General features: G+C 40.5%; 1 protein-coding gene across 5 annotated transcripts in view; it reads left to right on the top strand.

Annotated features, from left to right (window-relative positions):
- ATP6V0A1 (ATPase H+ transporting V0 subunit a1) overlaps nucleotides 1–16,535 on the top strand; it is a 65,283-nt gene that overhangs the window by 39,996 nt on the left and 8,752 nt on the right. For 2 of the 5 annotated variants that reach the window (XM_036758090.1, XM_036758088.1), the window contains exons 15-21: nucleotides 4,873–4,991; nucleotides 5,525–5,741; nucleotides 7,096–7,203; nucleotides 10,958–11,065; nucleotides 12,144–12,161; nucleotides 15,481–15,598; nucleotides 15,929–16,100. In XM_036758090.1, coding sequence (XP_036613985.1) covers nucleotides 4,873–4,991; nucleotides 5,525–5,741; nucleotides 7,096–7,203; nucleotides 10,958–11,065; nucleotides 12,144–12,161; nucleotides 15,481–15,598; nucleotides 15,929–16,100 — 860 coding nt within the window. Of the gene's footprint in view, nucleotides 1–4,872; nucleotides 4,992–5,524; nucleotides 5,742–7,095; nucleotides 7,204–8,041; nucleotides 8,117–10,957; nucleotides 11,066–12,143; nucleotides 12,162–15,480; nucleotides 15,599–15,928; nucleotides 16,101–16,535 lie in introns of all 5 variants that reach the window. The other 3 variants (XM_036758091.1, XM_036758089.1, XM_036758092.1) reach the window with 2 other exon arrangements.

Genomic DNA, 16,535 nt, shown 5'->3' with positions numbered 1-16,535 from the left:
GTATGGGCAATTTGCTAGAGAAGATAGGAGGGGATAGGATTCAAGTTTCATGTAGGGGTTAGCGTTGGTGAGAAGTGCTACTTCTTCATCTGAGGGGAGATGTAAGAAGGGGAAAGAGGAAGTTTTTAATAAATACTCTGTATTTTCTCAATCAAGTTCAAGGGAAGGTCTTCAGCTGTGAAGGGTCGGGGAGGTGTGTAGGAGCCTTGAATAGAGAGGAAAAGGTTTAGAACAGCCATGAATGGAGTCAGATAACAATTAGGGAGGAATAAAGGATTGCCTCACTGCACTGAGAAACCAGTTGAAATTAGAAAACATAAATTGTTGTGGTTTCAGGCAGCACAATTGTTTGACTTTCTCTAGCTTCATTCAGCTGCAGGTGACTAGTATCATAACTTCCTAAATGGTCTCCTCCACTTCAGTCTCTTCCCTCTTTTATACCTCCTTCACACAGCTGCCAAAATAATCTTCCTAGTAAAAAGGTTACTGACCATGTTCTTTTTCTTCTAAAAAACCTTTTCAGTGGCCTCCCACTGGGTGAATGATAAAGTACAAATACCATAGCCTGACTGACATACAAGGCCTTTGTCAATGTGGCTCCAAGTTACCTTTTTAGTCTTAGTTTACACCCCTCTCCTTCAGGCCCTCCATGTTCCAGGCAAATTGGATTACTTGCTGTTGCCAGACCTTAGTCTGCCCTTGCCTACGTTGGTGCATTCTTAATCTTTTATCCTATACCTAAAATGGATTTTTCCTACGTCTTTGCGTATTTGCAATTCTTCACTTCCTTCCAGCTTCACTTAATTGCCAGCTCCTCCGCACAGCCCATTTCCAACTAGAACTGAATTTTCCCTCCCTCTTCTGTTATCCTATTCTAATATCTCCTAGGCACTTGTATTTTAACTTACATTATTTATGTGTGTGTCTTAACCTTCTCACCATCGCACTAGATTTTTTGTTTCTCATGAGCAAAAATCATGCCATTTTTCATCTTTGTATTTCTAGTACCAAGCAGAGTGCCTTTGCAGAGAGATATTTTTGTTTGTTTGTTTTAATTAATTTAGTAGATGTTTGTTGGGTATCTACCTACTTGTTTTTACTCTGTGGGGAAAAAAGGATTTGCAGGTCACGGCCCTACCTACCTTGAATGAGCTCATTGGAAAAAAGATCTGTACCCAATAGCTACAATATTTTTTAAAATGCCTTTTTTTTTAAATTTTATTTTATTTTAGATTCAAGGGCCAGAACACAAATACAGAATAGAGGAAAGGAACAAAATATATCATAAACTTAAATATTGAAACAAGAAAAAAAGCATGTCATGTGCATAGCAGAATGTAAGAGAGGATTCAAAATATATAACAATAGATTTTCATTTCAAGAAAGTCTATATGATAAATAATACATGTTGTGTTGAGAATTGCCCATCATTTCCTTGCTTTCTTGTGAGTTTTCTTTTGTTCCCTGCTGTGTACTTTTTTACTTTGTTCTTTTTTCCCTCCCCCCACTCCAGAAGGCTACAATAAAGTTTAGATGTTTCTGTATAGCTATAGATATATATGTACACATATACATATATGCATACATATACAGACATATACTTTCCCAAACATACTCTATTCCTGATCTTTGTTTTTATATTTGTGCATATCTCTTGTTTCCTATCCCTCCTGATTCCTCTACTTTACTTCTACTGTCTACCTTGCTCTCCTGTTACTTGCCTACCCTCCTACAAGAATCTCTCCCCTATCCTCTCATCCACATGAATCTATACCGCGCTTTTACCTATTCCCTCATTCTCCCCTCTAAAAATCACTCCCTTGTCCTCTCCCTCCTTTCTATACCCCTACCATTTTATTTCTTCTAAATTTAGAAGAGTTTTATACTCTCCTAAATATATATGTATATTCCCCTTTAAACCCATTCCCAATCAAAGTAGGTTACCAAAACTACCAGCCTTCCTCCCCCATCTAATTCCTCTGTCTCCTTTCTTCCTCTTGCACCTCATTTGTATAAAATAGTTATTCTTTTTAGCTGTCTCTAAAAAGTTTTACTTTTTAAATTCATATCAGAGTCAGGTTTACCGCCCTCCTTCTTATGAGCTCACCAGTTATTAAAAAGAATCTCAGACATACATTTTACATTTTACATTATATAAAAGGTAAACAGTCTGTCCTTATGAATCCTTATAGTCAGTCTTTGGTATATACCTTATGTTTCTCTTGGTTCTTGTATGTCGAATCTTAAGTTCAGGATTTTATTTTTTTACAAATGTCCATTTTTTACCATTCAAGATAATACAGGGTGTTCCTAAAGCCTGGACACATAGGCAAAAATGTATATTTTCAAGAAATGAAATGAATGAAATTTTCAACAACATTTTATTTAATTGGAATATTAACAAATAACATCTTCAATATGATTTCCATCATTTGTGATGCAAAGGTTGATGCACCTTGCAAGATTCACGTGAACTCGATGCAGTAACTCCACATTGCCATCAATTTTAGCACATTCACTCTTGATGCGTTTGATTAAGTGTGTTGCATCTGTGATTTTCATTGAGTAAACCTTCTCCTTTAGCATACCCCAGGAAAAGAAGTCAAGGAGGCTAAGGTCTGGTGAACAAGGAGACCACTCCACATGACCACGTCTTCCAGTCCAGTTAGGGAAATTGTCATTCAGCCAATCTCTTACCACCATGGCGAAATGGGCAAGGGGTGCCATCCTGTTGGAACCACTCAGGAAGTCCTTCACTTAGCCTTTAAAGTGGGGGCATTAACTGGTCTCTCAACATAGCGAGATAAGTCTCACCAGTTACATATTCATCGAAGAAAAATGGCCCCAACACATGAGCTTTCCACAAACCACACCACACCGTAATTTTTTGCCCTCCTTGCTGTTTGGAATGGTCTACCCAATGTGGATTGCTTTGTGACCAGTATTCTGTCTGTTAACTTCACCATTCACATAAAACAAAGCTTCATTGCTGAACAACATGGAGTCTTGGGTGAAATGGTTAATGAGACATTAATGAGATTTCCTATATGTCCAGACTTTAGGAACACCCTGTACTTAAATTTGCAGGGTATGATATTTTTGGCCAGAGCCCCAGGTCTTTTGCTCTTTAATATATTGAGTTCCAAGACCTGCAGTCCTTTAATGTCTCTACTGCTAGGTGTTGTGTAATTCTAATTGTGGCACCATCATATTTAAATTGTTTTAATCTTGATGCTTTTAATATTTTATCCTTGAGCTGGGGGTTTTAGAATTTGACTATGATATTCCTATGAGTTTTCCTCATAGGATTTTTTTATTGATGTTGGTGGATTTTTTTCTATTTCTACTTCCCTGCCTTGTTCTGATGTTTCAGGACAATTTTATTTCTTGATCTCTTACAATTTCACTGGCTTCACTTTGCCCAATTGTAATTTTCAAGGTGTCATCTTCCTCCTCAATATTCTGGATCTCCTTTTCTAATTGGTTGACTTTCCTTTCATAACCTTCTTGTTTTTCTTGGATTATTTTTAGTTTTTAGTTTTTCCTCCATCTCTGTCATTTGATTTTTAAAGTCTTTTTTAAGATCTTCTATAAATTCTTTTTGGGCAGGTGACCATTTGACGTTACTCTTTGGGAGTTTCTTTACTTCAATATCCTCCTCTGAGCATGTCATCTCTGTTCCTGTAATAGGTTTCTATGGTTGGATTCTTTCTCCTTTGCCTGTGCATTTTTTGTGGTAATAACTTGATTTTTGTAATCACCTCTAGCCCTGGGGTATGGGAAATGGTGCCTCTTGCCTCAGATCTTCAGTTCTCCCCCCTATCCTGGAACCAAAATCAAACCTCCAACCTCCTATAAGTGCCCACAGCCAGGGGCTTTCTGTCCCAGTGCTTCTGCACTCACCAGCGTGTGTTGGTTCCTTCTCACTTCCACTGCTCTTCGAAGCGTAGCTGGGTCTGGCATTCCTCATCAGCAGAGGTTCCCTCCATCTTCCTGAGCTCAAACGCCCAACTCCCCTCACTATTCTGGGGTGAAAAGTTCTTGTGGCTGGGGCTAAGGCAGCCTCTCAAAACGGCGAACTCCAGGGCTTGCAGCTAGTTGTTTAAGCCGTCTTACCGCCTCAGCCTGTGGCTTGTTTTTAAAACGGAAACTAGCCTAGAGGTGTTTACCCCTTGCTTGCAGGGACCAAACCTGGTCCTGAGATTTTTCTTCAGATCTTCTCAGGAAGATCCTGGTTGTGCCTGTATTCTTCTTTGTCTCCACCCAAACTTTGTTTGCCCTAAGGTGCTATTTTAACTCTTTTGTGGGGGAAAATCTTGAGAGCTTGGAATTTTATGACCCACTCTGCCATCTCCCCAGAATCCTCCTCTCTTAAAATGTCTTTAATTCTGTATGAATGGCAGTAAGTTCAGTATATAAGTTGAGGGTAGGAAGAGATCACTTCTAGATGGAGTGATTGGAGAGGTTTCATACGAGAGGTGGCATTTTGACTTAGGTCTTGGTGGGTGGATAGTATTTAGCCAGGTACAGATGAGGATAGATATAACATTTCAGATGAAGGAAATGGAATAAACAGTCCAGAAAGGAGTCTCCTTGGACTGTAGAGTTTAGACTGGACAGGTATAATGAGGCCAGACCATGAAGAGGCTTGCATTTGAGATAAAGTTTGAACTTAATTGATATATCATAAAGAAACCATTGAAGATTTTTAGCAAGAAAGTGACATGAATCAGGGCTTAAGGAGTGCGTGCGTGTGTGTGTGTATGTGTATGAGAGAGAGATCTGCAATACTTTTGCTGGTGAAACTTGTTGCATCTACCCAATATCTCTGACCTTTTTTTTTTTTTTTTTGTATTTTCCCTTATATGACAGATTTGGAACATTGCTACCAATAAATTGACCTTCCTCAACTCTTTTAAGATGAAAATGTCTGTCATCCTTGGTATAATCCACATGATATTTGGTGTTACTCTCAGCCTTCTCAACCATACGTGAGTTACTGTTTCTGATAAAGGGGCATACTTGGTTAGAAAAATGCCAACATTTCAGGGAGTATTTAACCAGGCCTTTGTTCCTCAGATTTCCTATTCCTTTAATTTCATTTTTCAGAATGAGATTAACCTACATTCCTCTAAGAATTTACAACTTTTAGTACCTTTCAAATCTTTTTAAATTAATCTTTTAGTTTGCACAATATGCATATGGTATGTGTTTACACATGATTATTTTACACAACCCAGGGGTAGACTCTTCAAAGTCCCTTTCTCATTTGTATAGTGTGAATGGGGGAGTGGGGAGAGGAGCATAATTTAGAATTATTTTCAAGATGCTTGAGAGTGGGGCTAAACTTGGATTGTGGAATGTTCTTATAGTACCAAAGTTTCTTTCTGCTGCTTCTTAATAGTAGTGAAGACAAACCTGGGGAAGAGCCAGGGCTATAGTGCAGAGGTACTTTTGCCCAGAGAAGGGTAACACTGCTGTAAGATAATCTATTCAGCTTGATCTTTTGTCTCTCCTTCTGCAGCTATTTCAAGAAGCCTCTGAATATCTACCTTGAGTTTATTCCTGAAATTATCTTCATAACCTCGTTGTTTGGCTACTTGGTTATCCTCATTTTTTACAAATGGACAGCCTATGATGCTCATACTTCTAAGGATGCCCCAAGCCTTCTGATCCATTTTATAAACATGTTCCTTTTCTCCTACTCGGATTCCAGTAATAAGATGCTTTATTCTGGGCAGGTGGGTCATCCCAAGAATGCACCTAGGTCACTCTGACTTATTCAGTAAGTAGAAGATCTGGTGTTTTTAGACATAGGCATCTGTGCATTAGTTGTCACTCATTCAGAGCTAGGCAGCTAGGTGATACAGTGGACAGAGTGCTAGGCCTGGAGTCAGAAATACCTGATTTCAAATCCCACTCCAGACACTTAGTGGTTATGTGACCTTCACAAGTCACTTAACCTCTGTTTGCATCAGTTCCCTCAATTGAAAAATGGGGCTAATGACAGCACCTGTCTCATAGGGCTGAGAGAATATTTGTAAATGAGATAATATTAGTAAAAGTGCTTAGCATATGGTAGGTGCTTAATAAATGCTTATTCCCTTCTTTTTCCTTTCCCTCTTCCTGTATCTTCCATTTAGAGACCATACCTTGTACTTTGCAAAAACTAGTTATTTCACTATGGAGAAGGACACTGTTTATTTCAAGTGAAAAATTAAAGTATAGTAGAAGAAAAAGATGTTGTAGCATTTCTGTCCACTGTAGTCGATTATTTTTTAAAAAGATAATAAGAATTAAGTTTTTGGGGCATTTCAGAGTAGTTACCTTCCTAGGGCCTTAGCTTTGTAGTGAATTTCAAATTGCTACACAGGTCGAGAGTCTTTTGAAAACTTTATGGCTCGTGGGTCTGACCTGTGAGGCCACTTGTGGAGGTCTGATGCTCCTAGAATTTCTGTGGTTTTGACTTGGAGTCCTGGACTGTTCTTAGAGATTGTTGTTGTTCATTCATTTCGATCTCGTTTGACTCTTCATGACTCCATTTGGGGTTTTCTTGGCAAAGATGCTGGAGTGGTTCGCCATTTCCTTCTCCAGCTCATTTTACAGATGAGGAGATTGAAGCAAACAGGGTCGAGTGACTTGCTCGGGGTCACACAGCTAATAAGTGTCTGAGGCCAGATTTGAACTTAGGAAGATGAGTCTTGATGAGTCTTCATGACTCCAGGCGTGGTGCTCTGTGCACTATGGCGCCACCTGGCTTCTGCCCTCTCAGTTTTAGTGCATCCTGTTTGGGCTTGAATTGTTCATCCAGGTCTAGATCCAGAAACTCTGCTGAGTTTGTGAAGGTCCTGGTGGCTCCTGATGATGAAGAGCGCAGGGCTTGTTTAAAGTTTTCCTAGGAAATGGCCTGAACACTGACTAAAAACACATTGCACATCTTCCTGTTGTTCTAAGAAATTGGACTATGTTGTCAATGCATCTATGAGAAAACAGCATTTTTCTTAGAAAACATTTGAGCTGTGATTAGAAAATTTGTGTGTTTGACGTCATGGATTTACATGTAATGTGTTTTGTTCCTCTTTCTTTCTCCTGCAGCAAGGAGTTCAGTGCTTTCTGGTGGTGATGGCAATGCTGTGTGTTCCATGGATGCTGCTGTTTAAGCCACTGATCCTTCGCCATCAGTATTTGAGAAAGAAGCATTTGGTGGGTGACTGATTTTAATGTACTTCTCAAAGCTACTAGGTTTTTGTTTTTTAAGATCAGCAACTGAACAATTTAATTATATTCAAGGATATTGCCTAGAATGCCTTCTATATAACATGTTCTGATATGTCTAATGACCTTGAAAAATAATAGCATATGTGTCTGCTTCTCAGAGCTCTATGTTCAGCTTTAAATGGCTGGAATAGTGAAGCCAAATCTTCCCTCCATTTCTCTCCCCCTCCTCACCCCGCCCCCCCCCCCCCCCGAAAGTATTTGTGTTATATTTACTCTTATCAGCCTGTGGCCAATGAAAACTAAAAACATCAGCCAGAGTGGGGCTATAGGCATGGAGAATGGGTGAATTTAGTTTTGTGGTTTGCCTGGGAAACCACAGGGCTAATGCTGAGGCACCACTGTCTGTTAAAATGAGTCAGTAATACTTTCACTGACCAAAACATCCGGGAAAAAGGTTTTATTTGAAGCAGAGCTGATTTTTTTTTTAAATTTTTAAAGCAGCATACATATCTTTGTATACTTACTGCTAATGAACATCTGATTGTTTTTCATTTCTGACTGTATAACTATGTTTAACTCAGGATGCGTGCCTGGGGAAACAGGAATGCTTTTATTGCATGACTCTCAAACAGCTTTTGGATTGTTTTGCTCTGTTGCAGAGCCGTGCAGTTACAAGACACTCCCTCTCCCTTCTCTGACCATCTTTCATCTTCTCATGTACCCTCCATTCGTCTCCCATCACTCCCTTCCTCACCACCACCAATCTATCCCTCTCCCCCCTTTTTTTTTCTTTCCTCCTCCTTTCTTTTCCATTCACTATCAGGAAGGGCAGCCTGTGGAGGCCCCAGTCAGCCCAACCCAGAACGAGCAGGGACTAGAGGCAGCAGCGGCTGCAACAGTGAGTGGATTGGAAACCAACCAACAATCACTTTGTGTATTTTTAAAGAGTTTCCTAGTCATGTACCAGAATGCAGAATAACTATACTGAGGGCGTGGGGCATGTATGGCTCTTGGGAAGTATGTCCTGGTTGCTTATTGGTGCCATGGCAGAAGAGATTTCTACTTCTTGAAACAAATTCTGATGCCATCAGTATAATTATGACATGCTAACTTCATATGCCAGGATGCAAGGAAAGTAACTTCTATGGATCTAGTTGTACTCCAAATATAGCCCCATAATCCTAAATCAAGATGACAGCAGTGGGCTATTCCACTTTCATGTCCTTGTATTTTGTTATATAATAGGGAATTTTCAACCTCTAGGCAAGCTTATCTGTATGACTTCTGAATTTACCTTTTCTATACTTCAGTGATGTTGAGTCATTCACTACTTCAAGTGAGGATATAGCTTCTCTCCAGAAGAGGGTTTTATATACTTCTTCTACTTTGTGAAAATATGGGGAGCCCTTGTATCCCCAACCTTTCCTATGAGATTTCCACTATTACATTTTGTGTGTACTGTATATCTGGTAAAATAAATCAGTTTGCTGTCTGTCTTAAACCCTCTCACTCTCTACCACTGCCTAGCTATTCAGTAGTAGTTATTTGAAATAAAACTGTTAAATATTTGTTCATAACAAATTTCTTAATTGGATCTTGTCCTGTGACAATTTCCAAATTAACATGGTGTGTTCTAGGAAAGCAATACACATAGACACCTATGTTTATTACATGTAGAACAAAAAATGACTCGTAAACATACTTCTGTACATCAGTAGTATCAGACACCCTTAAAAGAAAAGGAAATGTGATTTATATCCTTGATGTTATTTACATCAGGTGTTTCTGATTAACATTTAAGTTTCTCCTAAACATCCTAGCACTAAGGTAAAAAGTGTTGATTATTTAACCCAGGGGTCATTTTAATGCTGATGCTACAGCAATACTGAACAGTGCCTGCCACATAGTAAGTGACTAATGCTTGTTGATTATGGCATACAGACTCTTTTCTTTCCTGTAAGTAGAAAATGTAAGGCACGTTGCCTTAATGTGTCTGTTCTTTCCATAAACTCTTCTTTCTACTTTTCTTAATAAAGTTAAGGTTAACTTGTGAAAATATCTTGATGCTTTTAGTCCTACCTCCTCTTCTGTGACTTTCTACTACGTTGTTTTACCTCGGGGTCTGGAAGCCTGTTTATTGATTGGCTTTTCTCAACAAAAGCTTTTGACAAAGCATCCACTCCAGGAAGAAAGCAAGAGGTCTTTAGTTTTATATGTTAGGAACCCTAGATTAAGAAAACAGATGGGCTGTAGATCCAAACACTAACATGATTATGTTTTATCTTTGTTGTGTATTTTGTATTTACCAATTGTGTGTGTGTCCCCCATACCTCTCTCACAGTGTTTTTTCCTCTCTGTTCTAAAGAGGCCTGTCAGTGTCTTTTCTTGGATGTCCCATCTGTCTTGATTCTGCTTTATCAGCTGGTTCATGGAAACCTTCAGAATCTGCATTCCACTTTAATGAGCCCACCCTTCCCATGTGTTCCTCCTCTCTGCTGCCTCTATCCCACAGCCTTCCCCCCAGTCAGAAACTAAAGTTGTATGCCAGATGAAATCACATTTTCTCCCTTCACCGCTGTTCTACTGCCATCCTCTAGGATGTGTACCTTTTCAGTAGCACAACCTAGAGCCTGAAACAGTGCCAGAGCTGAGGATTACTCTAAATCCTGGTCAGTAGGCTGTGCTCTGAGCTACATATAGAGAAGGAATCTGAGGGAAATTACCCAGCCTGCCTGCATTATGGTTTGTGCAGCTGAGGTGACTGCTGAACAGAAGAGCAATCCTTCTCTTGTTTGGTCCTTCTGAACTGTCCTCTGTGTACAAGAGCTGGAAAGGTTTGCTCGAAGAACAGTCAAGCTCAGCCTCTTTAACTTTACAGCAGATTGAGGCTGAATGTTGGAGGACTGTGGTTAGGCATAATTCTAATTCTACCCCTGCTTTGTTGTACTCAGGGGTCATCTTCTGCCTCTCTAAACCTGAATACTTTTTAATCAAATTGATTTAAGAATTGTTAGCCTAGAGATATTTCTGTGTTGTCGTTGTAAGTGGAGGAGCTCAGGATCTGACCAAATGCCTATAAAAGGAGCTGTTCTGACACTCCAGAATTCTCCATTTAAGGAAGGGGGATTATTTATTTATTTTTCACTACTGTGTATCCTCCTGGCAAAAGGTATACATGGATGAATGTGCCTTCTGCCCTGATAGGGACTAACCTTTTCTCTTTGCTTTGGAGTGTCCATTCAAAGAACAGTTGTATATCTGTGAAAGAATAGTAGGGCTTTAATATATACCTGTCAGAAGTTTATCAAACTGATACAGTCACTTGTTGTGTAGCCCACCTAAATTGTATGAGATATCATCTTCGGTGCTATAAAAACTTGACTCTTTGAAGGTTAATTTGTGACTCTGATTTGTTTATATTAAGCATTTCATTCAAACAGGTTTCTTGATGGGTATTGATTGTGATGAGGTTTGTTTTTTTCAGATGCAGCAGGCAGAATTACACATTTCAAGAACAGGATGGAGCTGTAAATTTAGGTTGGGTTGGAGATGGGGGGGGTGTTTGTTGGATGTTTTGTATTTTCACTTTGCTTTAAAAAAATGGTATTTTTCTTTTCGGTGTGTTGTAAGAATGTGATGCTTTTCTGAGGTTTGTATGAACTAACCATCACCCTCTTCCCACTCACTGAATGTCACATTAAAGTCCAGGCAATTCTACTCTTTCTGTTCATCTGTGTAGGGAACTCACAACTTTGGTGGGATCAGGGTGGGCAACGGACCGACTGAGGAGGATGCTGAGATTATTCAGCATGACCAACTCTCCACCCATTCAGAGGACGCAGATGAGGTAAGATCATGAATCTTGGCCTGCAAGAGAGTGGTGTGAGATTTTTCTTCCTCCACTTTGGACACCTAAGAGGCCTTGTTCTCTCTTGGTCTTCTCCTAAAAATTCAGCCTGCCTTCTGAACTCTTAGAGTTCCATAACATTTTCTAATGGGCTGCTGCACCCAGATACCAAGTGCTCCTTACAGAGCCTCTGGCAGTCTGGGTCCTAATGTTCAACTTCTTGAGGCTACATGTTACTGGTAGTCTACTACATGCAAGCCCTATTGTTCTCTGCACTGGAGGCAGAGTGTGGCCCAGCTCCTGAACTCTTGACACTGGGAGCACATGCTGCTACTGGTCCAAGGACCATGCATTTCTTCCTGCCTCTGCCATCCCAAGAAGTGTCCAAATTATTTGGTATCAGTAAAATCAAAGCTATTACTCTGTTTTATACTGTTCCTGTTGACTTTGATGATCCTGTTCCTTTTACATTTGGGGAAAAAAAAAGACCACTCACTCAGAAAATGGCGGCATTCTTTTAGACTAGCCTCTGCAATCCTTGTCCTGGCATCAATGTTCTTATTTCAGATACTCTGGCTGCAGGCTTTTGTGGAAATGATTTTCCTCCTTCCTGTAGGGAAACTGAAAAGTCATTTGGTCAGGCTAGGAACTACCTACATAGTCATTGTCAGTCCACCACTCTCCAAACACCTGACAGTAAAATGCATCAGAATTGTTAACGACAATGGCTCATCTATTTTTATTGTCCTTTTTAAAGTTGAAAAGTAATGAGAGTCACTACCACCTGGCTGAATCTCAGGTTTTTAGCCTACCCAGCCACTTTCATGATATATCTGAGTGTTGGATTTTTTATAAGAAATATTTTGAAAGGGTCGAGGCTCATTTTTTAAAAATCTCTTTAGTGTTTCAAAAATCTGCTGTTTATACATTCCCTGTATTCTGAGGAGAGGCCTCTGTTACATTAATAGCATTTAGCATTGTTTGTCTAACTGAGAGAAGATTCATTAACCACGTGCTCAATTCTTGTAATCTTGTGTTTGGTATGGCCTCACACTAAGTGTAAATTTATGTTTTCAAGCCTACCGAGGATGAAGTGGTAAGACTAAAGCTGGCTTTGCATTCATGTTTATCTGGAGCTTCTCTTCCCATCCTTGTGATCATGCCGCATACACATATCCTTGCAGCCTGCATCTCATGGCCATGTCTAACACTTCATGAAATGTGTTCTTAACAGTTAGCTCATCTGCATTTACTGCATCTCATGTCATTCACCTCTGTCTTTCTGTTTCCTTTGACTTTGCTGATCCAATACCTCTATAGGTCAACTGAGAATGGCTTTTGAAAAAAACTGCAAGTGATGTCTGTGTTGGCATTCTTGAGGTTATTGCATTGGGGGCTAAATCACATTGACTTCTGTCTTCCTCTGTTGTGATATTGCAGTTCTTCTGCCACTAGGAATAACTGTTTTCTCCTTGCCACCAAGCGCTTATGAGCCATTTCTACCATTTCCCCCTGATCTTAGATACAGCCAGGCTTTTGCTGCTCTCATCAGCTTGGTAAAATCTCAATCTGCTCATAGTTAATGTTCCTGAATCTCACTTAGCCTGGAGTTCAGCTTTGCCCTCTGTGATACAGGCTGAAAGAGCAAAACTTTTGAGAGGAGGTTTCTCCCCTCAGATTGTTTGACTCCACATCCCCTGTAACTATACTCTTCATGGAAGAGGGGACCACTGTTATACCAAATATACTCAGATTTTTGTGGTAGAGGGAAGAGAAAATTGTCAAAATTCTCCAGTAGCCTGTAGATTGGAAGGGCAGTATAGCTTAACAGTAATTCACTTTAATGATGAAGAAAAAGCATGTGTGCGTGTGTGTTTGTGTGTTTTAAGGACCTCAGAGTTCTTCCATTTGCCTTTTCCCTGGAAGTTCTCCTTAAAATAGCAAAATCCAAAAACTTTGTATTCCCTGTTTCCCTCACCTTCACTTCCCAGTTTTCCCTGAGTGGGTAGTGAAGTAGGAGTAAGACCAGGAAGTATTTTCTCTTCCTGAAGACTGCATGGTCTTATTTCTAGCATCAGGCGGTCTTTGTGTCACATCTTAGTCTTCTATGGATATTTTCTAGCTGATCTGTGTGTGTGTGTGTGTATGTGTGTGTGTTTTGGCCACACTTTCTCATGTAACACCAGCAACTTCGGTCTCGTTTTCTGGGCTTATTCCTAATTGAGCTGTAACTCCCCTAGTCACTAAGAGCGTAAAAATTCCATGTATAGATGTCTTCATTTGTCATTGTGACATTGGAATTTACCATCTCAGGAGGACCACTGGTTATAGTTTGCAAAATCTTTAACCTCCCGATTTATATCCAGGGACAGCTTCCTTGAGATGGTTAAATAGTTATAACAGTTAATACTTATTAAGTACCCATGAGTTGGGTTTCTACAACCAAATCCAGATAATTGAGACAGTTATCTGACCAAGTCAAGAAAAAAATCTTCAACTTCTGCCTGAATTTCCCCTTTTTCGCTTTGGTAAAAACCCAGTTACACTGACTGGCACTGGCAATATTCCTTGGTCGTAGGGAATATTTATGGCAATTATGTGTTTTAGGAATAGATGTGAACAATTGACTGTCTGAAGAAATACTTGGAGGTGTAGCATACTGTTCTCTCAGCCAGGGGCATGGCCCATTTAATCTGCAATAGACAAGCTAGTGTTAGTTACTTCCTCCTCCCTTTGCAGGGTGATTGTAAATAATAGAAGAGGCAGTTCCTAAAGGGCCAAGGCAGAGCAATTAACCTTTGCCAGTGAATCTATTTAAAGATATTGAACTCCACAGAACTGGGACATGATTCCCTTCTGTTGTGGTTTTGGGGGAGCTAGAAAACTGTTTTGAGTTCCTTACCAGTTATTAGAGCTATTAGGTTTTTTTGTTTGTTTTTTTCAGAGATAGCTAAAAAGATCTCAGAAAACTATTTTAGGGAAAGGCTCAGAAACACACCAGAATGACTATAGCCCAAGGCCAAAGTAAAGCATGCCTTCATTTGATGAACTTTGTCCTTGGATCTGTCAGGGCAGGGCCTGTCCGCCTTGGAACATAACAGGACTGCTTTTGCTTTCACAGAATTAACTGACTGAGCCAACCCCATATGCATGGGCAGGCCTCACATGTCTTCCCACATGCATGTCTGGTGCCCCTTGGAGTGGGGTCACATTCACATTGAAGGAAACTGCAATAGAAAATAGGCTGCACTTTTCCCCAAACTTTTCTGAGGCTCTGACTTTGAGCAGGGGGCGGGGGGAAATGGTAAGCGCTCTCTTGGAAGCCTACGTGGTCCTGCCTTGCCCAGTGGTGCTGATCTGAGTGTTTGTTGTGTTTGTGAAATTTTAACCTGTGAATTAAGGGAATTTCTCTTTTCCAGTCTCTCGGGCTGGGGGGAAGTTGTTGTTCTAGCAGGGTAGAGATGTAGCGCTCTGGCAGTTCCTTACAGGACTTCTTTGTCACTCCACCTGTGTTAGTGGGAAGTGAGTGATGAGCACTGGAGGCCATTAATATGCTTTCACTCAGAGCCCCAGCCTTATGACCTCTTTGGCAGCACTCCAGAGTCACCTTCTGAGTCCTGACCCCCTCCCATTGTTTTGAAAATGACTCTGGTTGATTGTAAGGAAACTGACTGGGGAAAAAATGACAGTGGAAGGGGTAAAAGGGAGTGTCATGTTTGGCCTAAACTGAGTACCCAGATAAAATTTTGCAAAATAAATTATCTGTGTTCTTTCAAAGGTCACAAAGAAAGCAGAGGTTGCTTTGCCCCAGAGTAGATGTCAGGCTCTCTCTCCAGTTAGGTTTTTTTCTTCTCTCCCCTGAGCAGAAGCAGCCTAGGATTAATCATCTAAGTATAGAAACAGTCAGTCTTCTGGTGCCATATCAAAGGCAAAGCAATAAATGTCAAAACTTTAGATAAAGGCTTCAAGTTCCTTTTCTGGAATCTCTGTGGAATGAAATGTCTTGGACAAAGGTGTCTGTCAACAGGGTTTTATTTATTGAGCATCCCCAGAGCAGAGTCCTGTGCTTGGAATAAAAACTCAAAGCCAATACAATTCTGGCCTTCATGTTTATATTCTGTTAGAATGAAAAAATGTGTAATTACTATAATGTTGAAAAAATAAGACTCAGGTTAAGTTAGAGAAACTAAGTTAATCCAGGTAGCTTCTAGGGGAAACCATAACGGAAATTAAGAGCTAGGTTTAACATTACATGCTCATATCCGCTCCAGAGGTCAGTGTCCAGCTATGAGAACTACAGCTAACACTTAGTGACTTTGCTCAGGTCAAATTGCCAAGGACTCCTCTAATGTCTGCTGCTCCTTGGTGCAGTGTGTGGTCTCATATACTCTCCCCGGTTCCTTTCCCCACAACAGTTCGACTTTGGTGACACCATGGTACATCAAGCCATCCACACCATTGAATATTGCCTGGGCTGCATCTCTAACACAGCCTCCTACCTTCGGCTCTGGGCCCTCAGCCTTGCTCATGCACGTGAGTATCGTTCTCCTATGATGAATTGCTACTGGCCAACCCTGATGCCTAGGCAGAATCCTAAGCATAATTCCCTAATAGATTGGTTATAAAAGCTTTAGGACTCCTGGAGGCTTTGGGCAAAGAAAACCATGGATCCGAGGCAAAATGCAGGGAGAGGTCAGCAACCCCTATTTTCAGAACAGTTTTGCAGTGTTATGTCCTCAAGTCAATGGGAACTAGAATAGCAGGAAGACTGTAAGAGTAAAATGTGGGGCCCTAAACAAGGGAACTAGGCCTTTATCAGCAAGCCCCTTGATGCACTGACAGTTCACTCTTTTCCTCTTCCAGAGCTATCTGAGGTGCTCTGGACCATGGTGATCCATATTGGTCTGAAGGTGAAGAGTTTCGCAGGAGGTTTGGGCCTATTCTTCATCTTTGCAGGATTTGCCATGCTAACTGTTGCCATCCTCCTGGTGATGGAGGGCCTTTCTGCCTTCCTCCATGCACTAAGGCTGCACTGGTAAGAGGCTGGGGAGGTTGCAGAGAAGATGGGGAAAACCCCATTATTGTCGATGTCATTGAGATGAAATTTCAAACTTCCTTGAGGAAGGAAAGCCTTCTGACCTCCCAGGTCATTTACCTGTTCCCACTGGAAATTTCAAGTGCTTTTCTCCCTCCTTCAGAGTGGGACCTTGGTCTGTCCTGGGGAAGCTGACTAATTTTCACCTCTTCACAGATGATTTAGAAATGCTTGGCAGGAAAATTACACTTTGGAAAAGCATCTCAGCCTTCCATTAGCCCAGTGAAATTTCCTTGGTGGAGATTACCATGTCTTTATGTTTGTGTGTGTGTGTGTGTTTACCCCAAAAGTCTCACTTTAAGGAATTTTTCCTGATTTTTGCTCAGATGTTTGCTATTGTCATCCTAAGGAAATGCAAGCCATAGTATAAATGAT

Source organism: Trichosurus vulpecula, chromosome 4, assembly GCF_011100635.1.
Source record: "Trichosurus vulpecula isolate mTriVul1 chromosome 4, mTriVul1.pri, whole genome shotgun sequence".
Classification (NCBI taxonomy): domain Eukaryota; kingdom Metazoa; phylum Chordata; class Mammalia; order Diprotodontia; family Phalangeridae; genus Trichosurus; species Trichosurus vulpecula.
This window is presented reverse-complemented; position numbering and strand designations above follow the sequence as displayed.